Source organism: Notothenia coriiceps, unplaced genomic scaffold (genome assembly GCF_000735185.1).
Source record: "Notothenia coriiceps isolate Sejong01 unplaced genomic scaffold, NC01 NC01_scaffold00021525, whole genome shotgun sequence".
Classification (NCBI taxonomy): Eukaryota; Metazoa; Chordata; class Actinopteri; order Perciformes; family Nototheniidae; genus Notothenia; species Notothenia coriiceps.
In genome coordinates this window covers 66,652-82,424 of record NW_011354226.1, presented here as the reverse complement: position 1 = coordinate 82,424, position 15,773 = coordinate 66,652, and the positions used below count along the sequence as shown (strand labels likewise).

Sequence of the window (15,773 nt, the reverse complement as noted above, 5' to 3'; positions counted from 1 at the left end):
TGTATCATCTGCCATTGTCACTGTTGCCAAAACACTGACTGCTGCTTCAGTCCGTTAAATGTCATTGCTAATGATGTGGGTTACGTTCCTAATGCAACTAATGGGTTGTTCCTGTGGGGTTTGGTATCCTGCCCAGGTCAACTCTGTGCCTGCGTGAAGACGGGAGACTGGCTAATTAAGAAGACTAATATGTGAGAAGAATCACTTTTGGTGATTTCAATCAAACTGCAACCTTCTACAGCTCATTGTTTTTGGTGTGTAGCCAAAACGCAGCATGCAAAAAGAAAATGACTGAATAATGGAGAAACATATTTCAGGTCAGAAAAGCCAATTTCTTGACAACATATCACCCCCTAACTATGAGAGAAAAAAGCATCGCGCCCTAGGTTATTATTATCTACAGTATTTGTGCGACTTAATTTAAGATGGACAATATTTTTTCGCCATGAACCCAAATTAGGAATGCCGGCCCCAATACTGTTTATGAATACATTTGTCACCACTTAAACTGTTAGTGGTAGAGCAAGGAAGAGCCGGCTGATCTGTCCCTACACATGGACTTTTCAGTTATGTTATGAAAGAATCTGTCAAATAAATACTGACAGGACGAAGATAAGCTTCTCTTTTATTTTCTACAGACTTTTAAAAAGAAATCTGAGATTTTACTAGAGGCGTCAGTAGAGGCCGCCGGAAAAAGGCAAAGCATTGAGTAAAAGGAGGCGGTCGCATGTGCATGGATATACTCTTTTCTTATTCAAAACAATTACAGAAGGCGCTGGCGCTCAGTAAAAAAACACAATGAGGACAGTGAGCCTTATACATTAGCCGGAGCCACTTAATACATTGAAAATAAGTAAATGATGTGTCCATAGCTTGATCTGCTGCGCCCACGTGCAACATATTTAAATGAGCAGGTGATACACAAATATATTAAAATGAAAATAAAGTGTAACAGAAAGGAATGGCAACCGATGCATCAACTTCTGTTTGGAGAGCCTGATGGGTGAGAAACAATCGAGTGAGCCGCTGAGCTACTTGAATGCACTCATCAGTGCTTGCCTACTCTCTGGAACAGTGCCTCGGTGAGAGAAGCAGGAGCTGAGATCTCCTTACTTATTCCAGGAAAAGACCACAACAAACTAAAAGAACAGGAGACAACCTGTTTGTGTTATTCCCTCAGGTAATCCCACGCTCACTAGTGCATGGCGAAGCAGACCATTGTGGGAAACACAGCGATTCTGCTCCATTTCTAGGAGGCCCTTCTTTCCTCACTGCATCAGACTTTGTCTTTATCTCCAACACACAAAGGGCAGCTTTGAGTTAATAGTGAAAACAATCTAATATTGTAGCTATTTAACATATTTTTCTCATCGGAGACTATTTAAAGCATTTTTAAAGGTCTCCAAAATAAGATATTAGAGGAAACATTGCTCAATGTGTGTTGATTTGAAACATATTGACCTCTGTTGCCAGGAAAGGTACACTGATCCAAACAGACAAACCATGGCTAAATCTGGCACCTGCCACTGAAGCTTATTCACTGGAATTTAGCTCAAAAATCTCTGATGCGGCTTTTGTTGGCACGATGAACCACACTTGAAAAGCAAAACAAATGGCTGCCCAAAACAATCAGCCTTAGAGAATCCAACTGAAGTACCTGATACTTATTAGCTTAACACGCTAACAGAGTCCTCAGTGCTCTCCTTTCCCATTTAACTGTTGTGTACAAGAGGCCTGATTCTCAGGTGAGCCGGTCTCAAGTGGGTCCGACTCGGATGGTTTACTGTCGAGTCTCCCGGGAACTGAAGGATAGGATGTCAGCTGCTGCTTCCTGCTATAGCCAGTAACAGGGACTGGCAGTGTTCCAGTGTGTGAGTGTGTGTGTGTTGTCAGACTGAAGACTGGGCAACGAGCCCAGGTACAGCAGAGCCCAGGTGTTCCTCTATGAAGAACACAATGAGCGTGTGCAAACATGGAGGGACAGACAGGCAAATGGAGAGGGACTGGTATCAGAGAGCGCACCTGTTGAGCACCTGCCCTATCCGCTCTTGACACACTGATTACGGATGCAGAACTGAACACACACACAAAAAACTTGATTACATTTTCTCCAAATAGCAAATATTGTAGCACCTTAAAGGACGATTAATGACGTATTTAGGGTTTAACATGGACTTTTCTATCAGATCAAACTGCTTTTTGAGTATTTCCAAGTTTTCTATCACTCTCTCCCTGCCTTCCATCGCTCTCCCGCTGAGTTCTTCAGTCTCTGTGTCATTAGGCAGCGCATCAGGGATTAAGAAGGGGATGTGATTTGCAGTAGAATCCGCTAAATCTGGCATTACCACACACCTCACAAAGCACAGGGGAGTTTCTAATCCACCGCACAGCACAATCCTGCTAATGCATTCATATCAGACACACAGGCAACAGAGGTCGGCAGAGAATTAAACACCAGAGCATTACTGTCAAGTTTGGCGTTGACATGGTCATGTTTGTTTTTCACAAAGTCTGCCGATTACTGCGGGAATGTGGTAGATAGGTAGGAAGATGGTTTGTAACTTCAACATATTTCTACTACACATCAGTATTCTACATTACTGTGCACTCAGAGTTATTTAGCACATTATGATATAGGGAAGTGCTTTAAATATGCAACACATCATCCTGAGAGTTAAACTTTTATGTCTTCTGTCATTATGACCCCCTGACTCTGGATGTATGCTTCATGATATTAATCCATACATATTTTAATTTTAGAGCAGAAGCAGTGACAAATATTCAGCAAATCAATGAGATAAATGGAGGAAAGTGGGGAGAGAAAAAGGGAGGAGACATTGTGTGAGAGACTAGCAGTAGTACTTTGTGACATGCATCATCGGCCCTGTCTTCTCACTATATCTCCCTAATGGGAGCGCAGCAGGGTGTGCTTGTGTGTGTGTGTGTGTGTGTGTGTGTGTGTGTGTGTGTGTGTGTGTGTGTGTGTGTGTGTGTGTGTGTGTGTGTGTGTGTGTGTGTGTGTGTGTGTGAGACAGAGATAGGGACTAAATGAGCTCCTGGCGGGACTGACCCTCCTCACTTCTCACCGGTCCGTCAGAGAGACTGAGCGCTCCACTGGAGCATAGCCAAAGGCACTGTGCTGAATACTGAAAATACACACACACACAGGAGAAAGGCGACTGCAAAAGCCCCTCTGTATTCTCACACACAAAAATGGCTCCAAACCAGATACAAACCAGAAAGTACGCCGAGGTCAACGTGCATCTATGTTCACATGACGTCATGGTGCCCACAGAAAATGTGAGAAAATGCATGTGTTTGTTTATGTCTAAAATAAATAACATGAGAGCCAAACCTAGCATGCCTGAAATGCGCAGTGTCGAGTTCACCAGCAGTCATAATTATGATTCATGTCTCGGTAAACAGCCTTATAGGCCTATGTATGAGAACGTTTCCTACTGGCTTAAGTGTGGGAAAGTGCGGCAAGACGTTTTTTTTGTGTGTGTGTGATGGGGTGTGTGTTGCATATGCAAGTTTGAAGCTAAGTATAATTACTCTTGGTGACATCCCTCACATGACTAATGAGCAGGATTTGGGCGCGTGGCGTCTAGCTAATTTGTCACAGGATGGTAGGTAAAGCTTTGGTGCGTTCAACTCCTGTGGAAGCTGCTAAGGTCACGCTAAACGCTCATACAATGCTACTGCTGATTAATTTCCTATGTTTGACTGCGGTGTGCAGGAGTCAGTGAAATGCCGTCAATTAGCAGAGATATTTCGGACGAGGAGTGCTGACGTCACACATGTCCTTTTGCTATGGTCGTGGATTATCTCTGCTGTGTGTAAGGAAATCCTGCAGCAACATCCTACCAGCTACACTTGTTGACACACACAGGCTCTTTTTAAGGAAAGGCCATGACATTTAGACCGATAAAGACCTTACTATAGTCAATTCCATTAAACAACCAATTGCTGATAGAACACAGTTGTTTATTACTTGAATTAAAGCTAATTAAAAGAAGAAATAGCTCAATTAAACCCAATAAAAGTGAATACACAATGGGATTTAGTTTACTTTTAACACTCAAGGTAACGACAACCTGTATTGTACAGATAATTATAAACCTTCAAGGATACAAAAGTATAAAACGTTTCTGGTAAGCTAATGTCAAGTTGCTATTTTAAAAATACCCTGCTTGATCAGCTGCCAAAATGTTTAAATGCAACACTACGATTTAAAATGTGCAATAAGCATATACTGTTGTCCATTGTTATACTGTTAAATTGTATGGGTGCAATAGAGGAAACATACTTAGAGTTTTCATCTTTCAAACCATAGATATTCAACACTGACTATGTGGATTTCACTGTGATATAAAGCACTTTGTGTTCAACGTTAATGAGAATTATTAAAACAACAAAACCCAGAAATATTTAATCTAATGTAAACTCAGAAGCTGACACGTCTAACACTTAAGATCGCATATAAATGAAAGAAATACATTTATTCAAAAGGTGCTTTAATCTCCTTTCACATTATTAATATATCTTCACAGAAAGACTCATGGTTTTAATCTTCAAAGCAATTTGACAAAAAACACAAAGAAAATATATCATCACACAACAACCGAGAAATAATGACAAAACAAACCTTAAAAATGTTTGTATAACAATTCAAATACCAATTCAAAAAGCAGTAACATAACTTGCACCTCATATTTCAAAAGGCGGCTCTGAATAAATATGTTGTCCTGCGAGATCCTATGCATTGTGTGGATGTCAGAGCTCATGTAGTATGTAATGGTGACCTTTTAGATAACAGGTGTCAACTATACAAAGGTCGGGAAATCTATTGTTACACATGTGAGTGACTCGGGGGTGGGTGAACCTAGGCCAGATAAAAGCTCCTGGGTGAGGGCGCTTGCTTATCATAATGGTTTCTTGGACATGAAGACTTTTACTAGAGGTGAGGGAGGTCATGGGAGGGGAAAAAAGAAACTTAAAGCTCAAAATTCAGTCTCACATTTCATCTGAACACGTGAGGCACAGACACAAGACTTCTTATTAAAAGAGACATGGTCGAAGGAAAGGGGGGGGACGACGACGACATGTCAGATATAAGCAACAAGGCCTCTAGTGTATTTGCTATTAGCCTTTCATGCATCATACATGTTGTACCTTCTTGTATTTAAGGCAGTAAAACATTTGTTTATTTGCTTCTTGACAGAAGTTAAGGGTAAAATGTTGAAGGTAAAAAAGCAAATGCTTTTATTTAGAAGTGCAAGCATGTGTTCTGCTTTTGCTCCTTCCTGTTTTGATATAGAAATGAATATGTGTATGTCGAGTGCATTTTCTCCGCCTTCCACCGTTCTTGTTGGAAACTGTTAAATTAATATAAAGTAAACACGTTCAGTTTGGACAAGATTCGCTTGGTTCTTCATTCGAAGCTTATATTGCACAACAATACATATATAAAAGAGTCATATCGAAAACAATGCATTATTGCTTTAAGAGAAAAATAATTGCTACTGATAGTTAAGGTTTATGAGTGCTGAAGATAGATGGAATGGAAACTGATAATAACTTGGAAAACATTGCAATTTCAAACCGAAAAATGGACTCGGTAAAAGCTCCTGCCTGCACTGCGAACAAAGAACTTCTCAAATAATGAAAGCACTTGGACCGAGATGCTTAAAAGAAGGTCAGCCGTGGCACCTTGCAGTACTTGTGCATTGATAAAGGGTCTTTGACAGAACCTTCACACAATACATACATTAGACAAGAAGGAGAATTATCAAGGTGTTCCTTAAGAGGAATACAGAGGCTCACCTCGAATCAGTCCACGTACATGTCGGTAATTTCCATTCAAATGAACGAAGAGGAATGATATTTGTAAAGCTAATCCTGTGAATGTCTGTCTTGGTGCAGCAGGTTGAATGTGTTGTTCTGTATTCTGTACACACATTCAATCAGAGCGAGGGCTTTGCGGATTCTAATCTCACACTTTGTGATCTGCAGATATCCGGGAGGAGAGGTTTGGGCGCTGGAATGTGAGGCAAGTGTTTGTCTCGATGTGACGAGAGCTTCAGTGGGAGATTTACATTTTTCTATTAGTGCAGGAAACAGTGGGACGTGATTCTGCGGAATATGATTAGCAGAGGGTTGGTCTCCACTGGAGTTTGGAAGCATTGTGTGAAAAGGGAAGAGAAACAAAGCTACGCACTCATATAGGGAAAGAACAGAAGAACTAACATGTATAAATGTAGAAACATGGTATAGTAAAGTATCCTTAGATTTACGTTTGTGTGCTCCCAAGCAGAAAAATAAAGGGAAGGAAGAAAATGATTTTAAAAATGTTAAAAAAAAAAAAAATTAAAATCTTTTTAAAAAAGAGTTATTTGATGCATTGGGTCATTTCTCCTTAAGGTTTCTTTTCACAGCGTCACCAAAAGTGAGTTAAAGAAGCTGACAGACTGCCATTAATCCACGTCCACATCCAGATCCAGCTCGGTGCTCAGGTTGAGGTAGAAGAAGGCGTAGACGCAGAGGACGAAGAACACGATTGCTGCGATGACCAGGAACGCATCCTGAGAAGGAGAGAGAGAAAGTTTCAAAAGATACATTGTTTATCTGCAGAACTATTTATATATTCATCTGCAGGATCCCTTGTCTTTTGTTACTCACAGGAGCAGATCTACTTTGGCATGGTTCTGTTATTACTGTCCTTATCTCTTAGTGTTGTTATTCTATGTTTGCCAAGTCCCCTTTGTGTTTCTTTTCATCTAAGTCTTACCAGGCGGACGAAGAAAGAATATATAGTTTATTAGCTCATTTTGAAAAGTTAACATTAATTATTTTAAGTGTTTGAATGTGAGTGGGCTGCAAATAGGAAAACACTGTATTAAAAGTATTGGTATAATATATCTGATCGTACGATACAGGAGTTATCTCTGACTTATGGTATGTCTCTGTTTCAGTCTTACGATGACTCCGCAGTAACACAATCTTATTATTCTATCATTTAAATCCGGTTTACTTTTATCAAATCCTAATGTTTTATAATATCACTTTAAAAATAATAACATTTGCATATTTGACATGAAATAAAGCAACTGCGCAGTAATCTGAAAGCCATGTTGGTTTTGTTTGAAAAGGTTAACAAGCTCATAATCATGTGTCAGCGTTTCCTCTTCACACGTACACAATAATGGCATTTATAAAAACATCCACTCTGAATAGTTTACAGCGAAGGAAAACAATACTGCTAATGGCCAAAACAGACAAACAGATGTGTTGCATGTTTCTGCATCTGTGTGGCAACAGTTTCACACTCTCTAAAGTAAACCAGGTCCCCACAGTAGGTGTTCTTACTCTAGTGACACAAACACTCTCAGCTGTTTAGAGAGAGTCCCTGTGGGAAGCCGTTACCTGGTGAAATAAATGGAACACTAACGATAAATATACCGATGTAAAATTACGCTATACTTCAAAGTAGGGCTGCACGATATATCGTGTCGTGACGATAATTGCGATATGCACATGCGCGATATTCACATATGGTGGACGTGCGTTTATTTTTATTTTTTTTTAAATTATTTTTTATTTATTGAGTGAGTGACATGCACGCATGCACAGCAAACCACCAATCACATCTCCACCCGGAGATTAAAGGTAAAAACACTGAATAAAGTAGTTTCATGTGTTTCTCCAGGGCAGTTCGGCATTGCTAACCGAGCTAGCTCAGCTTGTTGCTCTGATAACTTAAGATCCAGACGTCCGTGACTAAAATCCTTCATCCGGTAAAATATAGTTAAAAAAATACCAATTGTATAGCATTAAAGTTCAAGAAAGGATGGTTTGCGGACAAACAATTTTTTTTTTTTTTTCTTCAATTCCTGTATGTTTTCATATCGCAATATATATCGCAGGGGGAAAGAAATCGCGATGTCAGTTTTTTCCAATATCGTGCAGCCCTACTTCAAAGCATTCATGTTTAGTTTTATTTGTTTAAATAAAGTTTGTTTTGTTCAAGGTATGTTGCATTAGAAAGCTACAGTACCTCCCTTTCACGCACTAATGTTGGGTATAGCTAGTTTTCATAAAACAATGAAAATTGGAGAGACTTTCTGGTTTCAGGTTTTCTATCAATGTATAAAGATTAAGTGGAAACATGTTGCGAAGTAAATCTGGAGCTACACCTGAGAAGAAGAAAAAATGTGGTATCACATTTCATAAAGCAGGCCTTCAGTGACCGCAGTATTTGAATCTATTCTATCTGCAATCAGTCTCCACTGTTCTCCTGACACTTCAACTGAAAAGTTTAACTTTCCTCAACAAAATGGCCTATTTTCTTTTTTTTCAGATTTTCTATTGGTTAATTGTCAAACAAATTGAGGCTTTCCAGAGGAGTGGCATTCAACTTGAAAATGAGAATTTGGAGCGCTTGTTCATTATGTGGCGCTCACACGATTACAATCTTCATCAGCTGGAGTTTCATTAGGGCCACTCAGAGTATTGAACAATGCCAGTTATTTTTTATCAAGAGAACTCATTAGCAGCAAACTTTCTAATCAACACTGGAGAGCTTGGAGGGCTTTAAAAGGGTGCGGAGTGCTGTCTGATTGGGGGTTATTCAAAAAGAAATGTTTCATTTGAACATGGAAATTTGTTTTTACATGCAATCGGGGCCACAACAACAGTAGTGACATGGCAAGTGCATTTAAAACATGATTTTAATTCTACAGAAAACAATTAATAACCTTTGATTGTATTATTAATAGATATTTAGAATCCTATTATTCCATCAGGAGATTTTTTTAGGACAATACATATCTGAAAATCTACCTTAACCATGATAAATTAAATAACCATGTTACAGTAAATGAATAGGACCCTCAGGAAATCAGCAAACAAGAAACAAATGAATTAAAACGTAAGAAAACATCAGTTCTGTAATTGCTATACGTAGCACGCGCACACACAGAGACGACTGCAATTCAACCCACTGGTCAGAGAGGAATGACAAAATGAAAAACAAGAGTAAGAACGAGAGAGAAAACAAGTGAGAGATAAGGCTCGGCATAAACGAGGGTTGGCGGGGGGCTAATAATAATAATAATAATTCCCATTCGACAAATGGTGTGGGGGGTGACAATTAAAAGGCGTCACGGCTTCCACGGCTATCTGTGTACATGTTGTAGTGCCTAGTCATCAGCGGCATTGGTCTTCATTAGCCTCAGCCCACATTTATCTACATCCCGGCAGCCTCCAAACAGCTTTAAGTCCTCGCGTAATTGGAAAACTTTTAAATTTCATGCACTTTAGTTTCATATATTAACCGCCAGGCTGCCACCGCTTGATTTACTTTTCTATTTTGCCTCGGCCTCAGAGAAGAGAGAACTGTTATCAAATCACGGACGCTTGATTGTTTTCCTGTTTCTTTTTTCTTGTGTTCTCTCGCAGCTTTGGAAAACATGACAAAGAGAAGCATTAGTAATGCTGCCGACATTATCGCAGAGAATATGTTCAGCTTCTGAACGAAGGTGAGCTTCTCGTTGCCGCTGAAACAAAAAGGAGCCATGAAAGCACAAACCAGGTTTTTGTTTTTCTTCCCCCGTATGTGCTTCAGGTTTGAGAGAAAAGGAGGCCAGCTGGTTACAGGGACTCGTCTCTGAAAACAAGCTGGAGGGGTTTTGGTGAAAACACTTGAGTTGTAGGAAGCACCTGCACTTGATTGAGATCATTGTTTTCGAGGAGAGTGGCCCACTGTGTTGACTCTTGCCTTGTCTCACAAATAAATGTATGTGCGCCCACTCACACGTCCACACACACTCAGACACAAACACACAGCCTCTCTGCCCACATTCTGATGGAGACACCTGGAGCGGACCCAAGCACCATCATCTTCATCATGTGGCTCTCTCGGCACCGGCGGCAGCTGCAGCGCGCTCGGCATGCTGGGAGCTGGGTGCCTGTCACCCTGGCGACAAGCCACTACTCAGCAGACATCCCCTCATCTGGTCTGCCTTTTATTCTCCTCCTGGGTGTGTATGTGTGTGTGTGTGTGTGTCAGTCCATATGTGACTATGTGCTAAGCAAGAGAGACTCAGTGTGTGTGGCTGTGTGTGGCAGACAGACAAACAACTGTTGTTGCAGTTGGGATGCTGTTGGTAAGCAGGTCTCATATGTACAACTCATAAATAAACAACCATTAGGTTATATTTTATGGTTAAATACAAGACATTTTATACTGAAATTTTTTCAATTATTCTTTATGGTTTCATGGCTGTAAAAAGGTGACTTTGAAAGGGTATTTTGAATTCACAAGCAAGTCACACAAACAATTAATCGAGTTAAAACTACTGTTTTTGTTAAAAAGGAGCATGGCGGCTTTGAAGAGAATATAAAAACCTCTTTAGTTCCCTGTAAGAAAGGGCTGTGAACCTTTAAATAAACAGATATTGTTTTACTTAGGAGTTAGAGGACCAAAAGCTGTCTGCTTTTTCAAACTTGGGCCATGCCAACCTTCGTCTACTGAAGGAAACTGACTTACTACACGGAACCCCACTTCAAACTAACTTTGATTTGATTATACGTCATCCAGGAATCAGCAAACGATCAGGTATCATTAACATTCCCACACTCATTTAAAACCATTCCACGCCTGCAATTAATAATTAATTAAAATATTGATTCATTGACCTTCTTTTTTTCTTAGGTCACAAAATAGTGAAAAATGCCTGACATTTCCCGAGAGCAAGGGGTAAAAATAATTGCTAATTTTACAAGACAAATGGTCAATGTGATGAAATGAACTTGAAATAACTGACTGATTCAATAATTGACCAATTGTTTCAGCTTTTTTATATCCCAAACTGTCGTCACCTCTCAAAGGGATAGCCATATGTAAAAGTGCGATAAAAATAACTCCACGTTGTAACCACCTTTAGTTTTCTGCTTGCTGATTATCTAAAGTGAACAAATGGGCCCGTTACATACTACAGATACAACCTTTTTCTTATACGACCGTTCCCTTTACGCATGCTTAAAGGACACTTAAAAAAAGCATCTCCAGGGATAGAAAAGTCTTATCACAACTCATTGAGTCCGTAATAAAGCCTACTGTAAATTAAAGACATAAAAGGCCATAAAACCTACAAATTCCCATGTGTTAGCTGTCTACGCTCCTAACCAGCAGTAAGGTGTGAATAGGCCTCATAAAGCTAATGGCCAGCACAGATAACAGATCAGGCTTCTTCAGTGAGAGGCGCAGATGCTACAGTTTGGCAGTTTTCAGCACACCCCCACTCACAGCTTATACTGAGACTTTTTACTCAACTGTTCAGTAGCAATGGGGATGGCACTCAATCATTTCTGTGCCTGTTTATCAGAAATTCTCCTTCAAGCGTCATGAATCAAGTTATATTTTTATGGCAATACGTGGATCGACACTAAACAGATTTTAAGACATTTTGATGGCAAAAGACATAATGCTACAGCAAAAATCCCATTCTTTGCAGACTTGTATATCCATTTCTGAGTTATTATTCGTATCCTCCATCCGCCAACCCCATAAGCAATTTCCCCCCCAACTTTCTAGGCTCAGCAGCAAAATAAAGCAGAAGGAAAATAGTGCAGGACTGAACAGAAGGCTAGTATGCCAATTAGACAAGGCAGCAGGCTTGTTTCCTGTGCTGCAAGCGAGTGTGCTGGAGCTACTTCGAAGGCGCCTCTTCTTCTCCTGGCAACCTGAGGAGAGACTGCAGAGAGAGCGCTGCCATCCAGAGTTTGAAGGAGCAGGACAGGAAATATGTCTACACTTGCATTCAGGAAGTAACAAGCTATTTCCATAGACACACCGTGACTCAACGTGTTAATAATAACACCCTCAGCCATAACATGTGGCTGCTTTCTGCCACTTCAGAGGTCGACGTTTTGTGCAGCCCGATAACTGATCGCTGTTGTGGGGAACAGACGTTCGCTCTCTCTTAGTCTCTCCATCCTTTTTGCTGCCAACTTCCCCAGACTGCCCTGCTACTAGGACAGCCCCGAGACAGCCTGCCCTAGCAGCTGCCAGATTCTCCGTGCCCGCATGTCTGCTGGTCCTTCTGAGATGCCAGCTGCATCCGAGACCAGCAGCTCAACCAGGGAAACGGTGAAAGAATGAGAAGGGAAAGGCGAGAGGAGAGGAATCCTAATGCACACATGATTTAAAAACCTGCTGCTAAATCATTGCTATGAACCTAAGGAAGGAGATGCAAAGGCAGGGAGGGGGGCTTTTTACCGTCATCACAGAGCTGTGTAAAATCACAACTTTATATAATGCTAAAACGACTCGATGGGAAAGCAAGCGTGAACAAATATCCTTTACATTTGGGCTGAATTTCAGTCGAACTCTGGGGCCAAAGGGTCCAAATCGGTTTAATATCCTTGTCCCAGAGGTATTTTTAATCCGACCTCTGAAAATTCCCCTCGTCTTGGGCGTGAAAACCTGAATAATTCATAAGCAATATCAATATTTCAAGATATGGACTAATCTAATTGGATTAAAGACGTGCTTAATGAGGCCTTGCGTGTCAAAGAGATGCATATTTTAAAACCTGACCATTTCACCCAGTGTTTAATCCTCACTATGATTTGTTCATCTCTGTGTACTACGTGCCAACTGAGGTTTAATGAGGAAGTGAAGCCTTGTGGCTTTTCATGTACTGTACACAGAACAATGCCACAAAGAAAACATGCGTAAAAAAAGGAAACAAGTCTGAATTAAAACTGCAAGCAGGGAAGTACAGGTTCTCACATCCATGTCTTTTTTTTGTATATATGAATGTTCGTCACATGAGGCTGGCGTGAGGTGTTGCAATGATTATGATTCAATGTTGATCACAAGGCCTCAACCCTTGAGCATGCACCATTAGGATTCAGTATAAGTACAACTAATGCAATAAAATCACTGATGATTTCCTGGAGAGAATGTCAAGAGTCCATATAATTTAAGCTATAATGACAGAACAGTCTTGGGATTGTAATGCCTACAAGATGTGACTCGCTCAATGAGCCAATCAAATGGCTTGTTCAAAAAGGACAATTATAGGGACCTTAAAATTGGTCGATCATAGGGCTCTAATCAACGACCATCAAGGGGGTTGATTCAAAGGACCAATCAGAAGGCTGCATCTTTTGTAGGTGGTGCTAATGAGCCTCGTTGCTACATCTAAGCACAATAACCGTATCAGTCAACTAGGTTTAGCACGTCTTGTTCGGTACTCAGACCGTTATTACGTTCTTACAACTGACTTTCATTTTGCAACAGCTTAAAGAAAAAACACTGAGCACCTGATGTCATGCATCTGCAATTCCAAAGCGGTTTTTAAAGCGTTTGACAGTAGATTCAAAAGCTATTATATTGGAATTGGCAAACTATATATGGAGAAATCTTGAAATAGTAAAACTGTTTATTGGTAAGCCAACTGAAGGAAAAAAAGCATAAACAGCGGTACCGTGTTTGCCGGTGATACATGTGGAGTCATCCATCTTTGCCAGCATAATGGCAAAGGAGAGACAGACTTTTCTATCAACACCTCACCACCACAACTCTTTCTTTCTTATCACCTTAGTATTCCTTTTCTTTTTCCTCTCTGCTCGTTATATTTTTCACTGTCTCTCCTCCCAAATTGCTTCTTCACCAGTAAATGAACAAGGACCCCCTTGAATTTCAATCCTTTCAGAATCAGAAACGGGTTTATTGCCAGGTAGGTCCACACGTACGAGGAATTTGACTTGATGTCATGGTGCAAACATTAAATATAAAACAAAGTACACAGATAGCGAACTATATTAACAACACTGTAGTAGTTCACTATCTGTGTACTGTTTTTAGAGTTTTCAGGAACTCAGTTGTAATGTCATTTTTTTGTAGACAGAAGAGTTTTGTTAACTGTATTCTAAGGAAGGCTCATGTATTTTTTAAAGAAAGTGTTCCTGATTGGTCAGACCTTTAAGAATAGGCATGGGGGCCACATCACATCATTACAGGCGGATATACAGTATATTGTTATATTCTAGGGCTGTCCCGAATACCGTTTTTTTAGGCCCCGGATAGTCGGTAGTAATCAGCAGCGAATATTTGAATATTCGTTCTGCGGGGGGGGGGGTGCGTAGTAATCAGCAGCATTGACATGCTTTTATTTGTAAGGAGAGTTAGCGCTGTTTGCAGGAAGTTGCTGAACGTGACGGAGATTAATGGAGAGAAAGTGATATCTACATATAAAGACGGAGAAAATAAACGATAACGTTTATGGTTGTCTTAGCACCCCCCGAAGAGGCACAAGCTCTTACGTTGATATTGGAGATGTCAAAAAATTAAACAAAAAAAAGAAAGAAAAAACGAATATCCGAATAACGAAATTGAAACCCGAATAGTACTCCAACGAACGATTATTCGGGTACAGCCCTATTATATTCATTACAAAACCAGAGGAAGGTTGTATAAGAGCGAAGAGCAAGAGATATGGAAATGATCTAGTGAGAGACACCCTGAAACAGGTAGATGGACACACACGCGAAAAGAAGAAAGTTGGCAAACAGCCAGATAAGCACAATCACAGGATAGAACGGACAGGCCAGCAGAAAGAGAAAAAGATGGAGAAAAAAAAGTCTGCAGTCCTGAAGACAATTGTAGGTCCAGCAATTCTCACCTTGAATCCAGAAGAATTCTTCTTTGCTTCAGCTTTCAGCCGTGTTAGCTTTAAATCTAACTTTGTCTTTTTGTAGTCCTGTTTACCTAAAAGAGAGAAAATAAGTGGGTTACACATTTGAAAAAACTGAAAAACGATCACACGTGTTTTTGGTGAGTTTAATCGGATATGTAAGGCAGACTAGTTTAACCTGAAAACAGAGCCAGGGACGCAGTTTCCCTGTTTCCAGACTTTATGCTAAGCAATTAGAGGAATATTGATCTCATCGTGTAACTCTCTGTAGAAAGGGAATAAGAATTATAACCAAAATGTTAAAACTACTTTGTAAGTTTTGCTGCAATTTCAATACCCAACTAAAATAGCTGCAAAAAAATCCAGTGAGGCAGGTGAGAAAATAAAGATAAATGTAGTTTATGTAAATTAAAGTTTCTCAATCTCTACAATAACATTAACCCCCACCCAGGTTCTGCACAGACAACATATACAATATAATATATAACTTTCTGGAATGAGCTGCACAGTTCACCTGCGCTTGCTCGAGGCTCAAATCTCTAGGGTGTGTCTTGTGGGCAAACTGGCCACCTGGAAAAGCATGTGTGTTTATGTGGGCGTGTGTGGGCGTGTGTGTGTGTGTGTGTGTGTGTGTGTGTGTGTGTGTGTGTGTGTGTGTGTGTGTGTGTGTGTGTGTGTGTGTGTGTGTGTGTGTGTTTTCTACACCTATCTTTGTGATGACCAATATGAGTCGNGCTTCACATGAGGCTGAGCCGGCTGTCCTGGTCTAATTAGAATCAACACACTGCAGGAAAAGGAACTTTGCTAACAATAGGGTGGAAAGGCAATAGCTTGCTTGCTTGCTGAACTGTGTGTGTGTGTGTGTGTGTGTGTGTGTGTGTGTGTGTGTGTGTGTGTGTGTGTGTGTGTGTGTGTGTGTGTGTGCTTCAGAGAGTGTGTGTGTGTGTGTGTGTGTGTGTGTGTGTGTGTGTGTGTGTGTGTGTGTGTGTGTGTGTGTGTGTGTGTGTGTGTGTGTGTGTGTGTGTGTGTGTGTGTGTGCTTTGTCTGAGCTCACAAACATTTGCCTGT

General features: G+C 40.5%; 1 protein-coding gene across 1 annotated transcript in view; it reads right to left on the bottom strand.

Annotated features, from left to right (window-relative positions):
• Positions 1-4,500: 4,500 nt before the first annotated feature.
• The window catches only part of triqk (triple QxxK/R motif containing), an 18,060-nt gene continuing 6,787 nt past the window's right edge, over positions 4,501-15,773 (bottom strand). The window contains exons 2-3 of the mRNA XM_010780239.1: positions 14,694-14,779; positions 4,501-6,584 (exon numbers count right to left, since the gene is read on the bottom strand). Of these exons, the coding sequence (XP_010778541.1) occupies positions 6,477-6,584; positions 14,694-14,779 (194 nt within the window). The 3' untranslated portion in view covers positions 4,501-6,476. The remainder of the gene's footprint in view (positions 6,585-14,693; positions 14,780-15,773) is intronic.